Source organism: Colletotrichum scovillei (genome assembly GCF_011075155.1).
Source record: "Colletotrichum scovillei strain TJNH1 chromosome Unknown Contig00007, whole genome shotgun sequence".
Classification (NCBI taxonomy): Eukaryota; Fungi; Ascomycota; class Sordariomycetes; order Glomerellales; family Glomerellaceae; genus Colletotrichum; species Colletotrichum scovillei.
The window spans coordinates 1,001,408-1,025,529 of NW_023336265.1; the positions used below are offsets into that span (position 1 = coordinate 1,001,408).

General features: G+C 54.9%; 3 protein-coding genes across 3 annotated transcripts; all 3 read right to left on the reverse strand.

The window, feature by feature from the left end:
* Window positions 1–71: 71 nt before the first annotated feature.
* Window positions 72–2,350, reverse strand: HER10_EVM0010597 (diacylglycerol kinase catalytic domain-containing protein). The gene has a single exon (XM_035480051.1). The coding sequence runs from the start codon at window positions 1,821–1,823 to the stop codon at window positions 180–182; it is 1,644 nt and encodes a 547-aa protein (XP_035331805.1). The 5' UTR covers window positions 1,824–2,350; the 3' UTR covers window positions 72–179.
* Window positions 2,351–3,200: 850 nt separating this feature from the next.
* HER10_EVM0011561 (N2,N2-dimethylguanosine tRNA methyltransferase) lies at window positions 3,201–5,471 on the reverse strand (the record flags this gene model as incomplete). Its single annotated transcript, XM_035480989.1, has 1 exon — window positions 3,201–5,471. The coding sequence occupies exon 1, from the start codon at window positions 5,466–5,468 to the stop codon at window positions 3,201–3,203; it is 2,268 nt and encodes a 755-aa protein (XP_035331859.1). The 5' UTR covers window positions 5,469–5,471.
* An 11,462-nt stretch (window positions 5,472–16,933) lies between these two features.
* On the reverse strand, window positions 16,934–19,384 carry HER10_EVM0007914 (uncharacterized protein). Its single transcript, XM_035477454.1, has one exon. The coding sequence runs from the start codon at window positions 18,908–18,910 to the stop codon at window positions 17,669–17,671; it is 1,242 nt and encodes a 413-aa protein (XP_035331627.1). The 5' UTR covers window positions 18,911–19,384; the 3' UTR covers window positions 16,934–17,668.
* Between the last annotated feature and the right edge of the window lie 4,738 nt (window positions 19,385–24,122).

Here is a 24,122-nt window from a genome sequence, read left to right on the forward strand (position 1 = left end):
ATTGGAAAAATTGCTGTCATTAACAAAAAGTCTCAATAGCCGTAAGACTTCTCAAAGCCCAAGTCTATCGTCTTGTATAATTCGTAAGGAAACGTCAAGGTATTACCATCAGAGATCTCTTACCCGTCACCACACCAGTCACATCAAATATGCCCTCAAGCGTGTCCCTTCCTCATGTATCAGCCCGCATACACCACCGACCGATCTGCAAGAATCCCAAAAAGCGGCCTCTCCAGCGTCTCAACAGCCATCCACCCGCCCTCGGGAATCTCAACAATCGTCCCGTCAACACACACCTTCCGCCACCGAGGATCCGACTCCCCAATCGTAACCCGAACCTCCTCCGCGTCCTCGTACCCGAGATAGTCCTCTCTCCCCTCCGCATCCGTCCACTTCATACCCACGTGGGCGCCCTCCTTATACGCAGCCATCATGATCTCCATCGTCTTCTCCCCGCCCACGGCCCCGAAATGCACAAGCTTTAGCCTACCCTGCAACGGCTCGCTGTCCGGCGCGATCGTGAACGTCTTTTCCAAGTTCGACACCATGGCCGCGAGGGCGTACCCGAACCTCTCGCGCTCCACGCGCCTCCTCCTCCTCCCCTCCTCGCCCGATGCCGCCCCCGGGGACCGCACCTCGACTGTGGCGACGTAGGCGTGGCTTTCCTTGAGAAGCTCCTGCGCGACCATGCCGAAGCGCTTGTCGCCGTGTTTGCGGTACTCGGGCGTGTCGCTCTCCCAGACCAGCTGGGCGTGGAAACCGTAGCTGGCGACGATGGCGCCGAAGAGGTGGTCGACGCTCGTGTCGTGGCGGGAGAGTGCCGTCTCGTCGTTGCCGTGACCACCGCCGTCGCCCTCGCCCTCGCTTGGAGGCGCGTGCGGGCCCGGGTCCGCCGTGTAGGAGATGAGACGGGCGCCGGGGGAGAAGGAGGCGCGGAAACTGGGTAGTGGGCGCGAGGTGCCGAAGAAGAGGGTGCGGAGGCCGAGGACCATGTGCGAGGGCCCATTCTCGACGTAGAGGGGTTTGTGGAGGGAGTGGAAGCAGGCGTTGCCCGTGCCGAGGGGTAGGAGGGCGAGGGTTGATAGGGTTGTAGTGGCGGGGGATGATCCTGTCTCCTTTTCCCCCTTCTTCTTCTCCTCCTCGCACCCGTTCAAGAGGTCAACGACGCCGCCGTCACCACTGAGGAGAACAATGGTCTCGGTCCGGGGTGAGGAGGCGGAGCTCGAGGTGGCTTGTCTAGCGGACCACCTCTCCTTTGCGAATTTGCGAACGCTGTCGGCGTCTTCCGTTATCAGGACATTGAAGCTGGAAGGCAGGCCATCGGCGGCCGATAGTCCTTCTGGAGAGAAACTAGACGCCAAATCTCCAGACGTCGTGTTTTGGCCGGCAAGCAGGATCAGAGGCTGAACGACGCCGTCCCAGAACTTTGGCGCGTGACCCAGCCCGGACTTGGTAGAGACCACAAAGTGTACGTCGTGGCTTTCCGGCCTGGGCGTGAGATGCTCCGGAAACTGCGGGAGCAGGAGCTCGCGGCTGGTGAGCTCGACAGGGAGTTGGCCCTCCACGAGCAGGATGATGTCGAGCTGATAAGGGGATTCCTTTGCCTCGGGGTCTTCTTTGAGGACGCAGATGATGGGACCCGAGACCGGATCGCTTCTCGCGGGAATGATGAAGACGATCTCCTCCGGGCGAGCGGACTCACTGCCGCTTTGCGTGGTGAAGGTGAGTTTGCCGTCGGTGAAGGCGGCATCGCGGGCGTGGCGGGGTACGAAGCCGTGAGCGCGGGGCTCGGCCAAAGGCTCGGCGCCTTCCACGTTGCTCATGTTGGGTCCTTGATCTCTGAAGAAAGGGGTTGATTTGAAACTGTCCGGCTAGAAAGTATACAGGTCTGTCACCTCGAAACCCCTCTGCCGGTTATTTGAATATGGCGATATACCGGTGACGTTAATGCGAGGTTTATCAACACTCGAAGGTGGAACCAGGCAGCCAGCCACCAGGGACTGAGGAAAGCACCGATGGACCAAAAAACGACACGAAGCCTCTTCAGGCAGGTGGCCGTAAGAACACCTCTTCCTCTACAACGCAGTGAGATGCGTGGGCTATTTAGTGCCTTGGGAGTAAGCCCGGATGCACAGGAAGCGTAGGCGTTGGCACTCCTATCCCAAAATCCCGGTTAGCGATGCATAGTAAGCAAGCGTGTTGCCCACCTAAGTTACCTGGCGTTGAGACACACACACCTCACTTACAAATCGCCTCTTGCAAAATTGTGGCTGGTGCTGTGGATGAGTTGGTGGGAAATATGCCATAGACCCGGCGATTGCGTTATTTCTGCAAGTGATACCAAACGCACCTCATCAAACTAAGGTAGTCAGTCAGTCACCCCGGCGAAAGGGAGGGCGGCGGGACACCAAAAGCACCCAGAAAACAGCGCCTATGGGTAGCGAGTCCAGCAGCCAAGCCAGCCGGGGCCGGGTGGCCGCCCAAACCGCTGCCACCACCCGGAAGACCGACCAATCGACCCCCGAAACGCCGCCCGCACCATGTTGCACAGGCCGGCATTTTACCTTTTCTGTACCCTAACTTGCTGATAACGCAGCCAATTCAGCCCGGGCACCCAATTGCGCACTTATTTAATACACAAAAACGACTGCCAACACCCCGCAAATGCAAACACACGTCACAAAAAGCTAAAATGATGGGAGCGGGGTTCGAACCCGCGCACTCTCACGAGTAACAGAGTTGCTGACTAAGCTTAAATCTGTCGCCTTAGACCACTCGGCCATCCCACCGCAAGGATTGCAACTTGAGATTTGAAGAGCACGGTTTGGCGCCTATGCTTGGTTGCGAAGTTGGCGGTTCGCGCGGCCGCCACCACGATGCGAGGAAGCCCGTTCGAGAAGGAACGAAAGAGACCACGGACAGGAAGAAATGCCCGGGAGATGGCATCGATGCATTGATTGTCCAAGCAGGTGCCAAGGAGAGGCGCATAACTACCTAAGGCGACGGAGGCGGTTGAGTTGGGTTGGAGACACAGATATCTGGGACGAAATCGCGTCAGTCTGCAACCTCTCGAACAGACGAATGGACAGTGACTGTTTACCTCGCATTGCACGGCTTCAAGTGTTGGTAAAATTGTGGTAATGCTTCATCTCGGCTAAAGTCGACTTTGCTTTTCTTCTTCCTGCTGTTGTCCCGTCCGATCACGCGCCCTTCGCCCTCGTCATGGGCCCCCAGTTTTCCCGCGGGTTCATCTGGTATCTGACCAACTTTCTCTGCTCCCTGCGCTTGCCGAGCTTGGCGAGGTTCTCGTCGAACACGAGCGTCTTGCGCAGCGCCTCCTCGGACAGCTTCTCTTCGGCCTTGTCTTCCGGTCCGTCCTTCATCTCGACATCCGCCGTCTTTCCCTCCTCCTTGTTGGTAGCCTCCTCCTCCTTCTCCTCCACCTCGACCACCTCTACCGGGGCATCAGCCTCCTTGGCCTCCGTGGCGTTCCCGTTGGCATCCGCCTTATCCGTCTTGTCCAGGCCCAGCAGCTTATACGCCGGCATCTGCGAGTTGATCTTTTCCGTGCGCACCGGCGCCTTTTGGCGAACCCACTCCTGCATAACGAACCAAATCGTATCCCACGGCGCATCCGTCTTGACACTTCCGGGCCGGCAATGGCTTCGGGTGACGCGGTAGCCGAGGTGCTTGAGAGCACCCCTAAACATGTCGTCCGGCGGCTGCTGCGTGCTCAACGTACCGGCCAACCGCGAGGGCATGACGAAGAAGGGGTAGTGGTCCACCCTCGCCAGCTCCTTATCCTTGGGGTCGAGATCTTCTGCCGGCTCCGGGCCCGGGAGATACTCTTCTAGAGCTGTCTGGAGCATGCCCTCGATTCTGGACGTCGTCTGGTACACGTTCTTGTCGACCGTCGGTAAGACGTCGAGAATACGCTGGATGAACTCGGCATTGTGCAAGGGGCCGCTGTACATGGGTCCTGCGATGTGCATCTTCGAGCCGCAGTGTCTGCAGTGCGAGTCGGTAGGAGGTCCCTGGGACAGCCCGTGCTTGTAAAAGTATCCCTCCTTTTTCTTGGGCGCGGCGCGCGTCCGGACCATGGGCTGCGTCTCCCAAGCTGAGCACCCGGGGCAGTTGTACATGATCATCGTCTTGCCGCCCTGGTAGTTGACCGCGTCCTTGGACTTGCGGACCTTGACAAAGACGCGGCAGTAAAAGTCAATGGAGAGGGACAGCTGCGGCTCAATGGTGAGACCGTACTTTGACCCGGCGCTCGCCAAGGCGTGAAGGATCAGGCGGATGCCGACCTCGTGCGAGTGAAGGCCCTTGACGGGTGCGCCTCCGTACAAGGAGAAGCACTTCTCGGCGTAGCAGTGGCCTGCCCAGTGACTACCGTCGGTGCAGGTGACGGCAAGCAGGCCACCGTCGTCTCTGACGGCCTGCACAGCGGCATCCAGGAACGGCGCGGCCGTCCCGTACGGGTCCAGGTCGATGGCGTCGTACTTGTTCTCTTTGCTGGGGTTACCGAACCGGTCCCTGTTCGACAAGTCGTCTGCGATGCGCCGGTACATGTGAGCAATCGCATCGTCGTGGCTCGTCACAATCTTATCCTCCAGGCCGTTGTGCTTCATGTTCAACTTGATTGACTCAATCGCACTCTTGGTCAGGTCGTTGGCGGTCACTGACGTCACAAAAGGCAGCTCGTGAGAGTAACGCAACGCGCGAAGACCGGAGGCAGAGAGGGCGTCCAAGATGGTGAAGCGAGGCGGCGCCGACTCCTTCTCTGGCACAGCCTTTGCGTCTTCACCCTCGGCCTGGCCCTCCTTGGCTTCCGTGGCTGTTGCGGGCACCTCGGCCTCAGCGCCAGTGCCATTAACGCCATTCTCGGGTTGCGGCTCCCCGCCGTTGGTGACCTCAGCAGCCTTGCCGTCGTCCGTAACCTGCACCTTGGCCGGCCGGTTTCCGCCCTCGTCCGCAGCCGCGCGCCGTCTCTTCTTGTCCCTGCGCTTGGCAGCGGCCTCGGCTGCCTTGGCGGCCTGCGCAGCCTTCCTCTCGACGACCTCCTCGCCGTACACTCTGATGGCCAGCGCGGACAGGTCTCGGTTGAACTGCTGGATGGGGTTGTAAAACACCTGCTGGCCCTTCTTGTCGTTGACCTCCGCGGGGACCAGGATCGTGGCCTTGCCCTCGGTCACGCCCTTGTAGTCCTTGCCATCGTAGGTGAAGATCTGCTCGTCTCCGCTCATTTTGACGGTAATTTCACTACTTCTGGTAGTTGGACAGCTGCTGCAGAATCTGATGTGTGGCGGCGCACTGCCTCTGAAAGCTGCGCGAGTGAGAGAGACGGCTGATGAAGGTTCCGTCAATCGAAGTGACTGGAGGCGTACAGTCAAGGGCAGAGTACAGAATTGGCGGCTCGCAGCGCGTGTGCCTTGGCGTATGGCTCCTTGAAGAAATGGGTTCAACATACAGTCATATGAGATGGTATAAAATTTTGGGTCACCCTTTGTCGATTCGGCTCACTCAAGTCGCACGTCGTCGCTGGTCGGCGAGAGAAATTTCAGTGGGTCCAATAATTCTGCCAAAGGCGGTGAGTCACCGGCGACAACCTCAACCTTGCTTGCTACCTCCCATGGCTCCATAAATGTTGGCTTGAAGGATTGAAAGTCAACCAGAAGCTGTGCAATCTACTGTAATCGACAAATGTCTGCTTCGCGATCGTTCATTACGAGCATGACCGGGTTTATTTTGGTTCTGTAGCTTTGAACTCGGTTGGCATTGTACGTTCAATGCAGTGCTCGGCTCTTCTCAGACCGAGCTCTGCCGAGCCCTCAAGTCGGAAATGCCAATAGGTGTCGTCGAGACATATCAATACGTTACCCGCTGAGATACTGGCCTAATTCATCTTGGATAGTGCTTCTTACACTTTTTCAAAGCTTTTCCCAAGTTTGATGAGTTCAACTTAGTGGTCCCTTTAGCAGATGCCCAGTTGTAAGCCCGCACCAATTCCCGCGTCATCGGTTGCAAGATGTCTCTGAATTCCTTACTCAGGATTGCATTGTGAGAAGTGCAGGGGTATAGCAGCTTTAGATCACTTAATTGGAAACATTGCAATGATCGTGTATGAATCCCAAGTTGTGAAAGTGACTATTAGCTCTTTTATCAGTCATTTTTGAATGACTTCTGTGGGAAGTTTCCACAGAGTCTGTAGGACTACTTCTAGCCCTAGTCTTCATTATGAGTTGACTGAGTGCCATTTTGATGCCGTATTGTGAGCTTTTATGGCCGGGAGTTGATTAAGTTGTCTACTCGCTCTCTTGCTCCGCCGTTCATTCTCATCTTACAATCAATTTAAATGCTGCCGAGATAATTCCTGAGAACAAAAGTCTACCCCAGTGAAGCCAGAGAAATCCTTGATCTTGTTTTTGCTGCGTTTGATATGTTGTACTTGTTCCCACTTTCACTCGACCATACTTTACTTCCCAACCGCACGTCAGACACGATCAGGAAGGAGATCATCAGAGAGCTACTGTCCAGCCTGGGGCATCCTGCCCTTGCAGCGACGCCATGACTTTTAAATCGGAGGTAGAGAAGGACCATGTGCGCGAGACCATCAAACTCCCAAGGATAACACGCCGTAAGTAAAACGTCTGGTGGGCAGCTGACAGGACTTTCATAGGCAAAGCAAGATACCTGAAGCGAGAGTATTTCTAGAGGGACTGAATCGGGAAGACATACGGAGCGGAAAGGCACCAGCAGACTATCATCATGGACATTTCAAAGACGTATCCATGGTTCATACAGTGTCGTTGATAGCCTGTGGTCGAGTGCGTCAAGGAACATTCCCCAGCTTCAGGCTGGGCCTTCAGGGTCAGGTGCGACGAGCAGAGAGTGGCCTTTGATAGCTACAAGTATTGGGAGGGCAAATGCACATATGCTTCTTCATGATCGTGGTAGCAGTCGATTGAGAATGCATTTGGGATACCTGGCCATGCGTGACCCAAACAGTGATTGAATGGGAGATAGACTCAAGGCATAAGATGTTAAGGCATACCTGCTTCGTCAGACATCGAGCCTTATCCGTCACTTTCTTACACCACTCCTTGAGACCTAAACCGCCAACCAGTCAAACCTCCGCGCCACCACACTATTTACTGAGCAAGGCAAATCGGCAACCTTTCTTGAGAGGGTGTTCTGGATGGTTACATGGTCGGTCCCGCCCCAAGCCACCGACTAGCCGGTTATATCGAAGAGTATATTTCGGTGACGAGGTTTCCTCATACTCGGTGAAGCCAAACACATCCCCCGACAAGCTTCTTAGCCGGTATCAAGACCAACGCTTTTCTCGGGCCGTAATTCCATGCAAATCATGTACCTGCACGACATGATACTGGGGGAAAGAGGCGCAGACTAGCCTCCCCGCACGGAAGAGTGGCCGGATTCCGGACCGGCATCCGGAGAGGACAGATCCCAAGATCGTGGAGAAGGCCGATGATACCCAACGTACAGCGGCGGGTGAGGCTCCTTTGACCGGACTTGTAGTTGGCTAGTTTGAAGATTACTCGGGGTGGAGGGGCCGGTGAGAGTATATGGGAGCCGGCGGGCAAATCTGGATGAAGTGCATGAAGGATATACTTTTGTTGTTTAATACTCTCGGCTCAAATGCAGCGAGAGACGCTTGGCTTGCGGGGAAGATCACGACGGCAATGCAGGCGATCGATGATAGGAAGCTGGATCTTGCTGTGCATTGTGACTACACGACAATGTAAGCACAGCATCACCATGGCATCTATCAACTATACCCGGCAGACATTGTTCGCTGATACAGACGGGCCGCATTGCCAAGCTGAGGTCTCCAGAGAGCGGTGCGTACATACGCAAGATACCACCATTGCATGGCCTGGACAGTTTGTAAAGCAAATCAACGCATGTCGGGCACCCCGTATGAATCTCTATGCGGGATATCAAAGCCCTGAGAGTGAGCAAACGAACTTGTACGGCGCGAGATGCGAACCAAATTGGGCAGGGTGACATGCCATGCACCCTGGATTGGCCCTCGCATCGAGGGCATGGTACCCACGCATCTTGGCTCGTATCGACGCAGGTCAGGGACCGGATGGGACGGTGAGTAGTAGCGGCTGAAGGCACACCGAGGCGCCGGTGGGGGGCACAAGTTCTGATTGAGGCGGCAAAAGTGTCCATGGAGGAAGGCATTGAAGCCAGGGGAGGGAGTTTCAACCGCCATCCAGGGCCCAGGCGCTTGAAAGCTGTTTTGCGCTGATAAGCATGGGGGCTGCTGTTCCATTGGCGCGCTCTTCATCTGGGCAATGGGAGACCTTTTCTCGGCTGAATTCATTTGAGTCTCGATGTGCGAATGCAAATCCAGAGTAGTCTACTCCATAGACTGCATTTGCGATAGCCAAGCCGTTCGGCGATGGCGACAGCGATTTGCAGGGTCTTTTCTAGCGGTAGTGCGGGCTTTCTGTAGTGCTACGGGGCTCTTGGATCGAATGTACTGTGTAATGTCAAGTAAGGCCGAGAAGAGTGAGAGACTCTAGGTCGGATTAGGCAAGAGGAAGCACCGAGAGGAAGAAGAGGAAGTGGAGTGAATCGGCGGGTATTCCCATCAAGAGTCCCCTAGCAGTTTCGCCATCTTGGATACCCATGCCGCAAGCCGAAAATCATTGACAGAAAGCTGGGGCGCGGGAGATAGGCCTGAAGGGGTTTGGCGATTGCTCGGAAGGGGATCGAGGGGTGTGCATCGTGGCAGGAGGAGGGAATGAGTCTAAGTACCTTGTTATCGAAGAAGGAGGGAATGAGTCGAGGTGATGATGCGGAGGTCAACGGGACCCGGAGCCGGGATTCGGTCCCAAATGCAAACCGGGCAGGAATGGGAAAATGGAAGGAAAGAAGCCACTGCCTCCCTCTGGGCGCATCAATGATCAGGGCAGTCACCACCTCACCGGCTCACCCTCAGGCCAGGACCCGCCCTGGCCCGCTTGGGGAACATCTTTCGATGTTTCCCCACAGATAAGGTCAGACCCGTCCGGCGTCAGAGGAGGCTCCCAGATCCTGCCGCGCCTGCTACCTCTTTCAACAGCTGCACCTTCCCCCACCATCCTCCACACGCCCCTCCCCTTGTCAATCCCGTCGTGCCTTCCTCCCCCCTCCAGGTCCCCCTCTGCTCCCTGCCTTCCCCAGCCCATTCCCCCAGAACGGACCGGGGCTGCCGTAAAAAGACGGTACCACAGGCCTGGCGCCTTTCGCCGTTGCTGATTGACGGAAATTGCTCTCCGTTTCTCCTCATTCGGCTTCCACCGAACCACCGCGGTATCGCCAGTCTCCAGGCCGAGGGGATGTTCGGGAGCTACTTGCCTATCTCTGGTCTTTACAGCGCCAGAGGCTCCTCCATCGAGCATGATCAAGGGCTCATGGAAGGCTCTCCCCCACCTTATTCGGGTTGCCCAAAGAGGAAACACAGTATTCAGCCATGGTGTTTCTCTGGGGTCCGGGGCCTCGACGTTGCATCGTCTTCTTCTCGACTCCATTCAGGGTCTCAACACTCTCGCCCGCAAGCCCTAGATATCCGGCGACGGAATCATGCACGCACGGGAAGCAAGCAAACCGCCCCTGAGCACAATGAAACACAAACTGCTTGTGCATCTCGGCTGCCTTGACGGCCTGCAAGGGGTTGAATCTGAGAATGCCAGAAATCGACTATTCGGATACCGTTCCGCTACTCCCCCCGTGTCTCGCCATTTCATCTATTCCTGGCCTCTCGTCTGTCACGGTCTGTGTCCCTTCTAGCTTTGTTCTCGATCAAGAATCAGTCTCCATCACCCTACAGGCTACGAACACCAAAACACACTCTCTCAATCCTTCTCAGCCGGCATCGAACCAACTCTTCGCCCCGCTTCTCCGCTCGCTGCACATTTACCCGTCATTCACGCTCGGTTGAGGGAACTAGCACCCAATTGTTCGTACACAACCAAGTACCAGCACTTCGTCGCATAAAGCTTGTCAATGGTATCGCCGGGGTATTTAGAACCTAGCTCGCGCAACTGAGCAGGGTGCGGGGGGTTTCCTTGGCCTGGAACGGCCGATTTGCCCTTTGCTTTGCCAAAGTTTAGATACAGCGGCCGCCAATCCGAGGACCAAACCACCTCAATGCGCCGCCTGTCACTACCCGTTGCCAAACTGGCGCTCCATTCACAGCGTCTCCTGCTGGCTCCCCATATCTACAGGTTGAGCTGCCTGGTGTCTGATGTCAGCAACTCTTCGAGACATGGCCAATTGATGCGTCGCAACAACTCCTTGTTGCATAGCTCTTATCTGGGGGGGGTTCTGAATGACTGATGACGATAGACAGGAGACCTCTGGCGTCAGCTCCCCATGGCGGAAGATTACGTCCCTTGGTCCGACGACGCCTGGACAGCTGATATGCGCAGACCACACATCCTCTAAGTTGTCTCAATGGGTGTCTTGACTCTTCGGACCTGTGGTCCGCCTCGGAGGATCAACCCTCCGCTGCGTTCTCGTTGGAAAGACCATCCCGCGACCTTCAACGCTTGCTTTACACTATGGTAGCGCTTGGCTGTCGCTGGCTGTCGTTATCTGCAGCCACCTTGGCCAACGGTGAAATACTCGCCAGAGTCCTAGTCGCTAATTAGGCGTCAAACCTAGAATCGTCAAAAGACTATGCGTTGCGCCAAATTGGCATCATTAGTGACTTCAGAAGGTTGTCAAATCCCCGATTCCCCAGACGTTTCTTAGGCAATCAATATCAAACATACCATGACTCTCCCCCACACTCAACTTGGCAATTTGCACCTCGCCCGCAGGATTGAAGTTGTTGAGCAGGTCGGAATCCACAATGGGGTATGCTGATCTATCAATCTTGCAGCGGCAACACAACGCCAACACAATATGCAATGGACTCTAGGGCGTTGGATGATATTTAGAGCGTGCGAGTGACAACCTGACATATCTACGGGAAGCCGGTACACTTCAGAGCACAAAAGCGCCAGTTCATCCTGCCGATCCGTCGCACCATGCCTTCAGCCGGAGCGTGCGTCTACTTCGAGCTCCCGAAGCACAGCGGATGCATGGTGCCCGAGAGAGATGCCGAGATACAACCCGATTTTGCGTTGTCAATAGTCATGGCGTGCTGATAGACTCGTAGCTACGCCAACAGGGGAAAAAGTCATCATACTAACCAGTCACGGCTGGTCGGACAGGGAAACAGGTCCGACAGATTACTAGATGAAGCGGGCGTTGCGGGCGAAACCTTCACCAAGGCACCGTGGCACCAAGCATCCCAAGTCCCAAAGACTATCCGTACGCTTGTTTGGTGCGAGGATATCAACTATGTTGGTTTCCAATCCCGCGGATTGACGGCACGGATATTGATCGGATGGGACGGGACAGTTCAGCTTCGCCTCAATCCAGGGATGGTCCTAATTTTACTGTCAGCCTGTCATCGGCATACCGAAGCCCTGGCTCGCTGACACACAGCGGGAGAGTCTGATTGACACGGGGCATGCTGGCCTGTCAGCAAACAGGGCCGAGGCCACGGTACGAAACTACGGTTAAGCCTGTGGGAGAGGCCAAGAGGGCAAGAGCTGGGCGTACGGATACAAATGATGTTCTTCAGAGAAGTCTGGACTCCGTGTTATCCTCTGGGATAACTTGGATGGGGCGGCTGCGTCATTGAAGAGATCCATGGATGGATCTGGTTGCTTATCGCCCATTCTGGCGCAAGATTCCGGCTGTTCCAACAAGGTTGCATGAGAGCACGCCTTTTTCCCCACAACTCCATAAAACGACGTCAAAACGCGCTTTAGATACCGGGGTAAATTTCGTGGGGCAGCTCGTGGGGGGCTCACACAACGCCGACACACCAGCCTGCCCGCGCCGCTTGGAGAGGGTGTGGTGTGCCAGACGATGATGGCTAATGCCGAAGAAAGCGAGATGAGGCCCAGTCACGTCCTTCGGAGTTACGATAAGAACAACTTCGGGCGCAATCGGAATGTAGTCTTCAGCAACCCCCGGAAACCGGAGAGAGCACGGCGTTTGCTTGCGGGAACAGGCGTGAGCGGCGCCTACATCACTAGCGATGACATATCGAAGTAAAGAGAGAACGAAGTCATGCGCTCCTTGGAGGTCATCGGACAGGCGCAGCATCTCCTATCTTCTCTGCTTCGTTTACACGCCTCATCGACGAGATTCGAACCAGATCCCCCCACACTTTGGTCAGCCTGGCTTGCGTCTCCCTGCAACCGCGACAAATTGCGACACCCTCTTCTCATGACCCGGGAGGCTTTGCCAAGTTAAGAAAAAGACAACTTCCCACCTCAGCTGGCCTTCTTGTCCAGGAAGTTAGCGCATGTGGTCTGTTGGAAGCGCAGATTAGCGCCATCACACCATAACCCCAGTCCTTGGTTCAGCGTCAGGCGGAATGATCAAGAGGAAAGGGTATCTGTCCTTTTGTCTAAGCGCCCTGCGAATGTGTCTCAACTCCGAGATCATGTTTCGACGAGCTCATCGAGCAAAGGACCTGGCTCCTGAAGTCAAACAAACAAATACCGGTATACCACCGAGCAGTGCTCACTCTCTCTGACTTTCTCATCCTTCTCGGGGGCGCAATATGGGCGTTAGGCCGTCACTCAGAAAGCAAACCATCCAGCCAGCATCGTCACAAGCCAAGCAACCCAGGTTTCTTCCCAACGACTGGATACATGTCATTTACTCGATTGTTTAAATCTCAGCATTCACTTGGATATCCGCGTCATGTCTCGTCTTTTCTCTCCCGCACCAGCCAATCTTCCGCCCTTCCCCGGGAGCATTGGCCGCTTGAACTTACACGGCAGGCGACAGTGCACAATCCTTTGAAGGGCGGCCTCGCCCGCATGCCCTGTCTCGAAAAGCAATTCCATCTCAGGGCTCTTCGAATCGGAACGCCTTCCAAGTAGGCCAAAGACGCCATGCCGCTCTCCCCCAGACTCCCCCGGTCTCCACTTCTCCTGCAACTTGCTTCGTGGCTTTGGCGATCGATTTTTCAGAAATCACCACGCCCATTCTCATAGGTTGTACGTACCGTACAGTCTATCCTCTCACGCTCTGTGGGAGAGGTCTGCATCTACCACACCATCTCGTGTGCCAGTGTGTGTCCAGTTCGACCTATCGCTTCAAAATGTTATGGCGGTGAGGAAATAGGCAGGTAAACCACGCATGCGTGGCCTTGATTTCCTGTTTAGAAAAACAGGCACAGACAAGAGTCGTGCGCATCGAGGCAGCCATTTGGAGGCGCTCAGAAGAGACACAACAGAAACGCGTTGCCTTGGATAGGTTTCCAGTAGCTGGTACCGAAGATAACAACATTGAGCTGCAGCGGACGGACTACTGCTATTGCGGCCTTCATCGCCAGGCCGCCCTGCGCTCGGTGGACGCCTCCTCGAGGCCGCTCTACAGGACACATTGCGACGGCTAAACGCCAACGTTGCACCGCGTCCGAAACCATACTTACAGGACTGCTTTGGTGATGCGCCAGAACTTGCGAAGAAGGGCTGGTATGCCAATACCCGGTGAGCAAGCCATGGCTGACGCTCTCACATGTGACGAGTCTTCTCGTAAATCCGACCTACACAGTTGACCGGACCTGGCTCAGAGACTCTAGCTGGCGAGGTGGTTCGCGCGCCGCCTCAGCTGCGACAGGGAGAAAAGGACTGGGAGTTTGCATGTGCCTTGACTCCCTCGTGAATCCGACAACAAGTGGGCGGCATCCAACGATTCAGCCCAAAACCTTGGGGCATGATAACCAGGCCGGAGTTGTCATCGTCCGAGGAAAGGGACGGCAAGGAACCGCAACGCAATCTGGCAGTCCGACTTGTGCAAGAAACATTGTTTGGTGGCTTTTGCTGCTGCTGCTGCTCTCTCGGCGCACAAACCAAAGGAGCTGAATTTTGATGAGCCGGAAGAGTTTACGAGTTGCGTTCCTGGCCCAACAGCATCTCGCCACCCAACTACCGAGCCCACCACCCCTTGGTGGCCGAAAATGGGATACGGCAAGGGCAAAAAGCAACCATCCCCAGAAAGCTAACCCACACCATCCCCCGCCATAGTACGGGGAAAATGACAGTGACATTTCCTGAGTCATCATTCACCGACCTCCGTTTGAAACTGGGGAACCTTCAGGGAATTTTGAATGTCACTGTCTTGGCCACGCCCCCTTTTGGCCCCTCCGTTGCACAGAACAGCATCCGCAAGCTCCGGATCATGCTATTCTTGGCCGACAACATCTTGCTTGTGTCGTCGCAATGATCTGATATACACAGGGCGCTAGTGGGGGAAGGGGGGAGGACAGAAAAAAAAAATCCATCCTTCCGACCACGAAGATCCTATGGAGTTGTCAAACCATTTTTTTTCTGGCTTTTCTTCTTCTTTCCCCACGGAAACGAGGCAAAAGTGTCAGAGTCGGTGCCAACGCAACGCCTTCATGCCAGGGACAGTGGGGCCGGGTGTGATATCATCCCCCAGAGAAATACGTAATGCCGTCCGTTCCAGACCTTTTTTTCACTCTCCTGAATCCCTGGCGAGGAGGGACAGAATGGTAGGGAAGAGAGCTCGAGAGCCGGAGGAGGAGTGCGGCATGAGAAAGGGTTGTTGACTTTTGCTGGAGGGGTCCTTGGGCCCCCCAGGGGAACTGACTCTTGCACCTGCCCCGAAACTCCACCCCAGCGCATCATTCCACCAGGTTTATCGAAATGTTCGCGCAAGTTGGCATGGGGGGAGGATTTGGCCGAGATATGGCACGACACAAGCAGAGAAAGTGGTTCTAGTTTCCTACCCTTTCCCCCTTTCCTCCCACCCCATCTTGACGTAGTTGACTGGCAGGATGGGGTCTCGCGTGCCCCGTTCTCTCAAGCCAAGTCACGTCTTGGTCGAGATTTCCTATAACGCGCCCCATATTGCTCTATCTTTTTCATCTCCACGGGTCTCGGTCGATCAGGATCTACTAGCGTTCATGAGTCGGGGGGGAAAGGCGGACTGCCTAGGGCATCGTCACTATTGCTGACGATGTCGAACGATTGAGCCAGTACAATCCTAGGCTTTGTTTGCTCAGAGTCCGGGGAAAAGGGCGCGCTTGGAGTGAATCCGGCAGGCAAAAAGATGGGAAAATGCTGGATGCAGCCAGCCTGCAGGTTAACAAACTGCACATTGCGGATACGATTTGATCAGTGTATCCGTATCTATCCGCTTCACAGTGACAAGCCCCCCGTTCAGTGCAGACGACGATCCAAAGGGGTAGGTAGGTATTGAAAGTTGAGTGGTGTCTCCTATCTAGATGGGGGCGTGTGTATGCGTGTGTCAGTTAACCGCCCAAGAGCCCACCAACCCCAGCCATGGAACGAACATGGTGCCAAGGAAAATGGGTGAAAGATAGGGCCCGAATGGGACAAATAACACCAACTAAAACATTGGAAAAATAGAAATCCCCTACTGGTTTCCTTTTTGTTCTTACGAATGGAGTTGGAAAGCTGGGGCTGGATTCAGAGATGGGGCTGAGGGGGCTGGAAGATCCCCATCTGTGCCTTGGTTTTTTCTTTTTTTTAACTATGAAGGGTTCTGCCTCACAGGGCTTAATGTTGGTTGGCAAGGGCGGGGGAGTGAGTATCCGTACGTAAAGATGTTACCTGTTTACGCTATCTATACTCACTTTGCGTCAGGTTATGACAAGTTGAAAAATAAGAAGAAAAAGTTGTGTTGTTGCGTTGGCCCTTTCGATGACACACACACACACACACACACCCGCGCATACCCGCGCAGATACAACTAAGTGCTGCGGAATAGGCGGGATCCAGATTAAATAGTATTCAGATTTCAGTACCTTGCCTTATGAAAAGGGTGTGAGTGTATATACCATACACAGAGAGTGTGTACTCTGACGAACTAGTATAGATGGAGAGGGAGGTTTATTCCCCCCGTCGCTTCGTTTCTTTGCAAACTCGCCCTGTCTTGCGCAGTGGCAGTTCGTAGTCTAGCCGAGGAGGAAATTCCCATCGAGAAAACTGTTCCACAAACTTACGGTGGGGAAGGTATGTAGATGTACGGATTCGGGCACAAAAAAGATCTTGAGAGGTAGTTGAGAGAGAGAGAGGGAGGGAGAGGATTTGGTTTGTCTTTTTTTTTCCATTCCCCAGAAACCATGCCGCCATGTATCCTTGGTCCAAAAGAGCCCCCCCTTTTCCCCAGTCCGCCACCGCAACCCCAGAAAAAAAATAAACGATTGAATTTTTTTTTTTTTTTCAAAGGGTTTCTCTTGTGTGACTCGAAGACCCTCCATGATTATCGTCTCCTTCGGACGATCATTCTTGTGGTTGGCAGCTTGTTTGTGGGGGGAAAGAACGATGCTTAGCGAACTTTGAACTCTCAACTTGCCGTTTCTGTAAAGTTCGTCTGGGCAAAGTTGCGCAGATTACGTACGGCGTCATACCTACATTACCTACCTACCCTCAGTACCTTACCTCTAAAGCATGTGGGGGCCCGCCCCGGGGAAAAAGTAAGAGAGGGATGGGATGGTGGAGGGTGAAAACGCCCGCGCAGCAGCCCGCGAACCCCGGACACCACCAAAAACCGGACACCACACCACACCCTCCCTCTCCCCCCCTTTCCAACCCATCGTAAGGAAAAGAGAGAGAGAGGGAAACAAACGACCGCGTGGGCACGGGTTCCGATCATCGGTGGTGGGTGGTGGTGTTTCTTGGTCACACCCCAGATGCACCCTCGCACACATCACATTTGCAAACACGGGGGGCGGAGGAACAAATCAGTCCACCGTTTGAGACACACACACGCACAAGCAGATAGAGTCCCGTTTTAGATCACTAGATTCATCACATCAAACGGCGAGCGGTTGGAACGCTGGTAAAAAGTGTGGGGGGAAGATCTGTTTGGATTTCTCCTTCTCGAGTTTGTCGAGGGTTTATCGAGTAAATCTCTTTCTAAGAACAATTGTAAAGAAAACAAGCTTTCGTCCAGCCAGCCTAAGCGGCGACGTTCGTCGTAAAGAAAATCCAGACATAAAAAAAAACCAGTAGACCAGAGTGTCAGCGCTGTCTCTGCGCTTCAAAAAACAAAAAAAAACCCGCCCAGAGAGGAAGAAAATCCTCTCATGTACACCGCCCAAAGTTGTTCCCGCCGTCTATAGGTTGATATCTTGGTTTGTCTCCGCCGCATCGCCGATACAAGCAAATCCGTGACACAGATGAGAAAGGACGGGTTTTGTAACGACCCGTTGACGTTCTCATACACACACACTCACTCACAAAATCCCTATATCCATCACACACAAGAAAGAGAGGAGAAAAAAGGACACAGGAAAAATGAGTTTTGCTTTTCGTAGTTGTTGAGAGGTGAGGGTGGAGTCGTATGTCCGATCTCTGGTTGTTCGTCCATCGAGGTAGGAGTGAGTCTATAAGATTGAGTGTAGCCACCACTGTGAAAGAGGAGCCCATCGAATTCTTTGGTTTGTTTGTTGTTTGGTGATTAGATAAAGAAGTCGTGGTCGGCTAACTCTGCCAATTCGAAAATACCCGGAAACGCCATTGTTCTTCTATCCCGTCTATTGCCCAGGTCGTCAGGTCATGCCACTTTAAGGTTGTCGTTCCCGTTACATCCGATCCATGAGGTCACCGCCGGCAACGCTGCCAGTGGTGGAACTCCTGCCGCTCTGGAAACCATCGTTTCCGTCCAGAAGCTGGTGAACACCAATCTTGGGGACTGGCAGTTTCCGGCCGGCGTCAGGCCGGCTGATAATGTCTGCCAGAGAAGCACCGTTACGAGTGGGGGTTCCGGCGCTGGTAGGCGCGGGAGGGGGAGGCAAGTAAGGAGTCTCCAGGTGAGGCTCGAGAGGAGCCAAAGCAGGAGGTGCCGCGTGCTGCAGGGAAAGGTTGCGGAGAGAAGGCAGCTCGTAGCCCATGGGGCGAAGTCTCGGGGAGTGAGCGGGTGTAGCGATAGGGGTGTGGTCGGGAGTAGGCGACAAAGAGTCGTGGGAGAAGGTAGGAGAGGAGGGTGCCGTGGAGTTGGGCGAGTTGGGGCGAGATCGCTTTGCGTGGCGAGAACCAGCGTAGTGGTCATCGTTGTGCTCATCGTTGGAGTGCGATCTCGACATGTGGTAAGCTGAGAGAGAGGGAAGGTGGCCGCGCGAGTTGTGCAGGCTGTGGGAGTAGTAGGGGTGATGTCTGGCAGAAGAGCCGTGGAAAGGCGGTGCGGTGAGCGTCTCACGCTCGACCTGATTTGCAGCCTTTGCCAGGATAGAGATGTCCATGTTGGACTGGCCCTGCATCTGGCGGCCAAAGGGGCTGCCGTGTCCCGGGTGAGCGGGCAAGACGTACTGAGAAAAGGAATGCGGCGGCGAGACGTTGGGCGAGGACAAGCTCGACGTAGGCGCAGAACGGATCGTCTTGGGTGCGGGAGGAGGAGCCATCATGCCGTCCTGGGGCAAATGGGGCTGAGGACCAGAGTTGTACTGGTTCTTGCCTCTCCTCGAGTTAGGGTTGCTGTGTATTCTTGAGTGGCGGGTGAGCTCGTCTGAGCGGGAGAACTTCTTGCTGCAGCCAGGGTACTGGCAAGCGTGAGGCTTCTCTCCAGTGTGAGTGCGGATGTGTCTCGTCTGGTGCTCAAGGCGGTGGAAGGCCTTATCGCACAAGGGGCACTTGTAGGGACGCGGAAGCTCGTTCGGGTTCTCGGCGGTCTGGCCGGGGAGAGGACCCTTGGGCTTCAGCTCGTTGAGAGGACCAAGCCTCGTAGTTTCCATGGCATCGCCGGACATCATTGTGTCGTTCTTATCGGGGTTGAGTAAACTTGAAAAGTTGAAAGGAGACGGTTGTGTCTGCTGCATGTGATCGCCCATTTGCCCTGATAGTCCAGAGCTGGGCCGCTTTGCGGTAGTGGTCGAACCCTTTCTCCTATTCTGTCCTTTCCAATGGTAGTCGACGATGGTAGTCGTCGATGTGTATTGTATAACCGGACTCGAGTATCGTGAGTGCGGTTCCGAGTTGCTGTATGTTGCTTGTGGTGTGGTAAGTGGGCGTGGATGAGGGAGTCGAGAGAGTGCGGGTGAGATGGGTGTGGGAGGTCGGCTGGATATATAAGTTATGCGAGGTTGAGTGGCAGCGGTGGTGGGTGGGTGTGTGGGAAAAAAAAAAAGCTTTGGCGGCTTTTTGGGGGGGGACTGAGGGGTGGCCCGGGGTAAGTTGGCTGGTCCTGGGAGGGATGACAATGACAGTAGGTTGGCGTAATAATTTTCTTCCAAAAGGAGGAACAGAGTGAAAGTTGGGGAAGGAGGGAGGGTGCTACGGTATTCCCAAGGTAGAGAGAGAGGGAAAGGAAAAGCAGGTAATGAAGGAAGAGAGAGAGAAGAAGAAAAAGAGAGAGACGTGGGGAGTGAGGTGTGTGTGCAAGTCACCTCCAGTTCAAGTTACGGGGTGGGAGAGAGACGGCGAGGGGGGTGTGGATTGTGTGGACGGTGTGGATGGCGGGATGGGGTGTGGGCGGTTCCAATCGCAGTCCTACTTGTAATCCCAGACCAGACAAAATGGGGAGGAAGAAGGGCAAGGGAAGGAACCCCAGAGCAGGGCGTGGGCAGTTTCTCGGACGCTCTTTCTCACCCTCATTCTCACCCACTTCCTCGGCCTGGCCTTGTTGGAAACTGGTCGTCCCTGTACGAATACTTCCTCGACCCGGTCCTGACCCTGACTGGCTTTCCTATGGACGGTACACCGCACAAGTACTCCCCAAGTCGTGCTTGACTCCTGAACATCCCGTACTGAAATCTGTAGATACGCTCTGCAATCTGCCATGTGTGAGTTTCGACCTCAGCCAGCCAAGGTTTGCTAAGGAAGTCTACTCTTTACTGAATTCGCACCATTGTCTTTTGGAATCTTCCCCCCCGGTCTTCTTTGCTCGTGCTCATGCTTGGCCATACTTGTAACTGTGTCTCTATGCCCTTCTGGGGCTTCCCAAGAGAAGAAAACGGGGCTCTTGATACAAATTTGTCTCCCCTAGTTACCTAACGAATGGTCAGAGAAGGGCACCAGAAGAAGCCCGGGAGCCACCAACTACGACGCAAAATACGGATCCAATACCAGCGCAGAGGGAAGGTACACCAAAAAGTGGGCGGTACTTTGTGGAAAGGACGACGGGGGTTCGATTTGAGTGCGGGTGCGAATGCGGGCCCCCATGGCTTCCTCCCACCCCATAATCCCATTTCAGCGTCAAACCCGCCAGCATCAGAGAGAGCAAGCGCACTTGCGCGGGGGGGGCCCAGCTATACCTTGTGGGCGTATCGGCGGCAGTACGGTACTTCTCTACGGTAGGTATGGTGGTGTACAGTATGGAGTACCTACCCGCTGGCTGGATGTTCGTTAGTCGACACTCGACACAGAGTCACAGACTGTCAGATTCACACCGGCCGCGGCAGCCGTGGAGTACCTAATCGGACAGGGCTGGAAGAGGCTCGGGATGTAAGGTACGGGGACGAGTTACGGAGCACCTACTGGCTGCTTCGCAGAAGGACGAGCGTAAAAGACGGGGGAGAAAGGCTTGGCTAAACCGCCATTGACTGGATGAGGTACGTCGTAGACGGAAGATATCCGTGATGAAGTGACAACGGGGGGAGGAACAGGCCAGTCATGGCTGCCAGGTAGGGATAGATGTTTTACCGTGGTAGGAGGCGGCAGCGAGCGCCTATGAAAGAAAATAGACCGGGTGTGAGAATTGTGTGGGTGAGGGCTACCTCACAGCCAGGAGCCAAGAGAGAGAGGCAGAGAAAGATACCGCGAGAGCGCGCTGGTGTGTGTGAAACTATGAGTGCGTGTCGTCAACCACAAGCCACGCCGCTACAACCTCAGCAAGAAGAAGTCAACGATGATGGCCAGCAGGGAGTCCAGCAGGTGGGGTGGGATGAGAGGGGGGGCGTGAGGCAAAACGATACTGACTCTCTTCCCATACGTTATTTACGCGGGTGAAAGGGGAGAGAGAGAGGAAGAGCCCGAGAGAGGACGGGAGAGAAGGGGCGTGTGCTTTGGAAAGAGAGAGGGGCGTGTCACAGCCGGGGGTTTGGACCCCATTCTCCATAATTCCAACCCCACTCTGGGAAAAAGCCAAGAGCGACGTGCTCTGCTCTCCCGGAGAGATCGGTACGTATCGGCCCTGTTAGAGATGGATCCAATGCTCTTTTTTTTCTTCCCTCCTCGGACGACGAAGTACCCGAATACCTCCCTTCAGACTGAAGACCTGAGGCACCATAGGTATACCAGCAGTACTCCGTAGAGCAACAGGTACTCCGCCAGGTAAGGTACACGCACCATCAGATACCGACGTGGTTTTGCGACAGGTCGGGGGAAACTGGGGATCGGTACGTACCCTCTCTCTCTCTCTTCAGTCTTTCCCTTCACTCACACTTTTTTTTCTCTTTCTTCGCCTCGTTGTATTCCGGTCCATAATTTTCACCTGTCAATCTATACAGATTCTGTACGGAGTATGGATTGTATTCCGTACAGTTGTGCTCATCATTAGCCTTTTACCTTGTGCTATGCCCGGGCTTTGCTGGCACCATCCGACAAGGCAAGCATCTCTGCTGTAATACCCAAAGGCAAATCGTGGCATCATCACCGCCATCATTGCTAACACCACCACCACCATCACCATTATCTCCGTACTAGTCAGCACAGGCAGACAAGAAGAAGGGAACGGAACCATACCGCCGTGTTGGTCAGCAAAGTGCGCAATCAGGCACGCAGATACATTTTCTCTTCTTGGTGGCCATCGTGTGTTCCGACTCTTCACACCCTCATCCTTCACCGTTCCCGCCCAAGCCCCAAATCATAGTGCACTATTACACCATCGTTCCATGCCAGAGGCATAGGGATCCTTATCCTCAGAAGAAGCAGGTACTCCGTAATGATCGTAGGACCGTGAGGAAAGAAAAATCTTCTCTCTTCCTTTTTGTCATGCCGGGTCTGCGTAGTCCGTCTTGGTATGGCGGCCGTGGTGGGAATGCTCAAACGGTGCCCTGCGGCCTGCCTGACTTGCTAGCTTGGCCGTGGTGAATCCTCGGCCTCATTCGCAATATTGCCTATCCACCCAGCGTATCCGTCCGCCCCCTTCGTCGTTCAGCACTTCAGTCGTGTTCCCCCGTATTGGCATCGCCGCCGCTATTCCCGCCGCTCGAGAATCCCCACACCACTTTGACCTCCAGGACCCAACAACAATTTTCTAAAGACATCGTGAACCACATCTCGGTCTATTGCCGACACGTGCCTAGTCTCCCGCAGTCAATATCTGCTCAGGATGGAGTATCGATGGGGCGAGCATCGTGAACAACACGACATGGCCCTTGTGCAACGTGGGCAGCACAATCGTCAGTAATCTTGAAGAGACTTTTTTTTTTCCCCTCCACGCCTCGCCCATCTCATCCCATGGCCCTTGGCCATCCCGCTTTCCTTTCCCCAGGCCACCGAGATTAGCATCCCCCAGCCTGGTCCCGGCTTGTCCTCACAAACGACCCTGACTTGTAATTTGTGTGTGGGCGGACGCGGGGGGGCGGTGAGGCAACGGAAGTGAGTGGTGGCTTGGTTCTTGATAAACCCCAAGCTTGTGCCACCATCCTCGTGTCTGATTGGTCCGCCACGTTCTTGGGAAGCTATTCAGGGAAGTAAAGAAGAAAGAGAGACGACGAAGGCAGACGAAGGAGAAGAAAAATGCAGGGGAAGAAGAGACCCCTCGTCACGCAATGTGCCGCCCAAGTCACCTCGCCCATGGCACAATCCTGTCCCGGCTCTCCGCTCATCGCCAGTTTTTACCCCGTGGGAATGAGGGCACAACCTTGATCCGCGGGCGCCTGCATTTATTGGCAAGAAGGAAATCTGGGGGAGGACGTCGGCCCAAACAGAGACAAAATATCGTTTTCTTCTCCACGGGGAATCCCCAATCATGCCCTCATCTCACGAGTATCAGCTGAGGAGAGAGGATGCCGGCATTCAATTCGCCTCAATCCCGACCGGGGGATCGTCCATGCCCCTTGCCGCGGTGCCAATCCAGGCCGCATCGTGGCATGGCCGCCCACTGTCAGTCAGGCCTAAGCAAGGCGAAGCGCATATAGAGAAGAGACAGAGCCCAATAAGCTTGTTCGATGCTGTCCTTCCTCGCCCAAGCCGCAGTCCTCGTGTATCGTTGCTCGGAGCCTGCGGCAGGTCCTCAGGCGTCTATAGGTAGACCTATCTTTGTGCAGGCCGTATCACAGGGCGCAGGACAGCCTGTCCGAGCTGGCACGGCGCCGCGATTCGAATTCCTCAGCTCACCATGAGATGAGGTCGGGACTGTAACCCCGCGGTGTGGGGGGCTCCTCGCTTCGTTGCGCTTGTACTGGTAAGGCGATGAGAACTGTTGGCCAGCGGATGAGAGGCAGCCAGCAAATGGTGATTGTACCAGCTCAAAAGCGCCGCTTTGAGATGTAACTTTGCGGCCCAAGTCGAGATACCTGCTTGCTTGCCCATCGCCTTGTCGCCCTACTTTGCTCTTGCCTTATCACTCAGAGGACCGAGCAAAGCCCAGCGAGAGCGGCTCGTTTGAATCGCAATGTGTTGGCCCGTCTTTACGAGCGTCCTTGGACCGCAATTCCGAGCCCTCACCTCAACACCGGGGTCCCGGCGGGGGTGTGGGGGCCGCTGCTTCTTAGCTTCCCTCCTTCGAGATAAGAGTCTGGAGCGGTACCGGATCCCCAGTAGCCATTGCGCACATTGTCTCTCTTCTTGGCCATGAAAGCCACCAGGCGTCCGAATCACCAGACACCCTTTAAGAGAATTACCTCCACACAAGTTGATCTGCCTCACCGCAATACAATAATGTGAATGGGGCCTTGGTCATCCGGGCCGCCCAAGATGAGTCTCAAATCTCAAACTTCTCAGCCGACCCAGTCAAAGAATGAGGCCAACAAGAGAATCACCATTCGTTGGTGCGATTCTCGATGTTGCTACCTTGTGTGTCTCGGTTGTCTCCTGTCACGACTCCGCAGCGCGTTAAGCGCGAGAAAAGAGCCTTGTCGCAGATGAGTCAAATTTCCG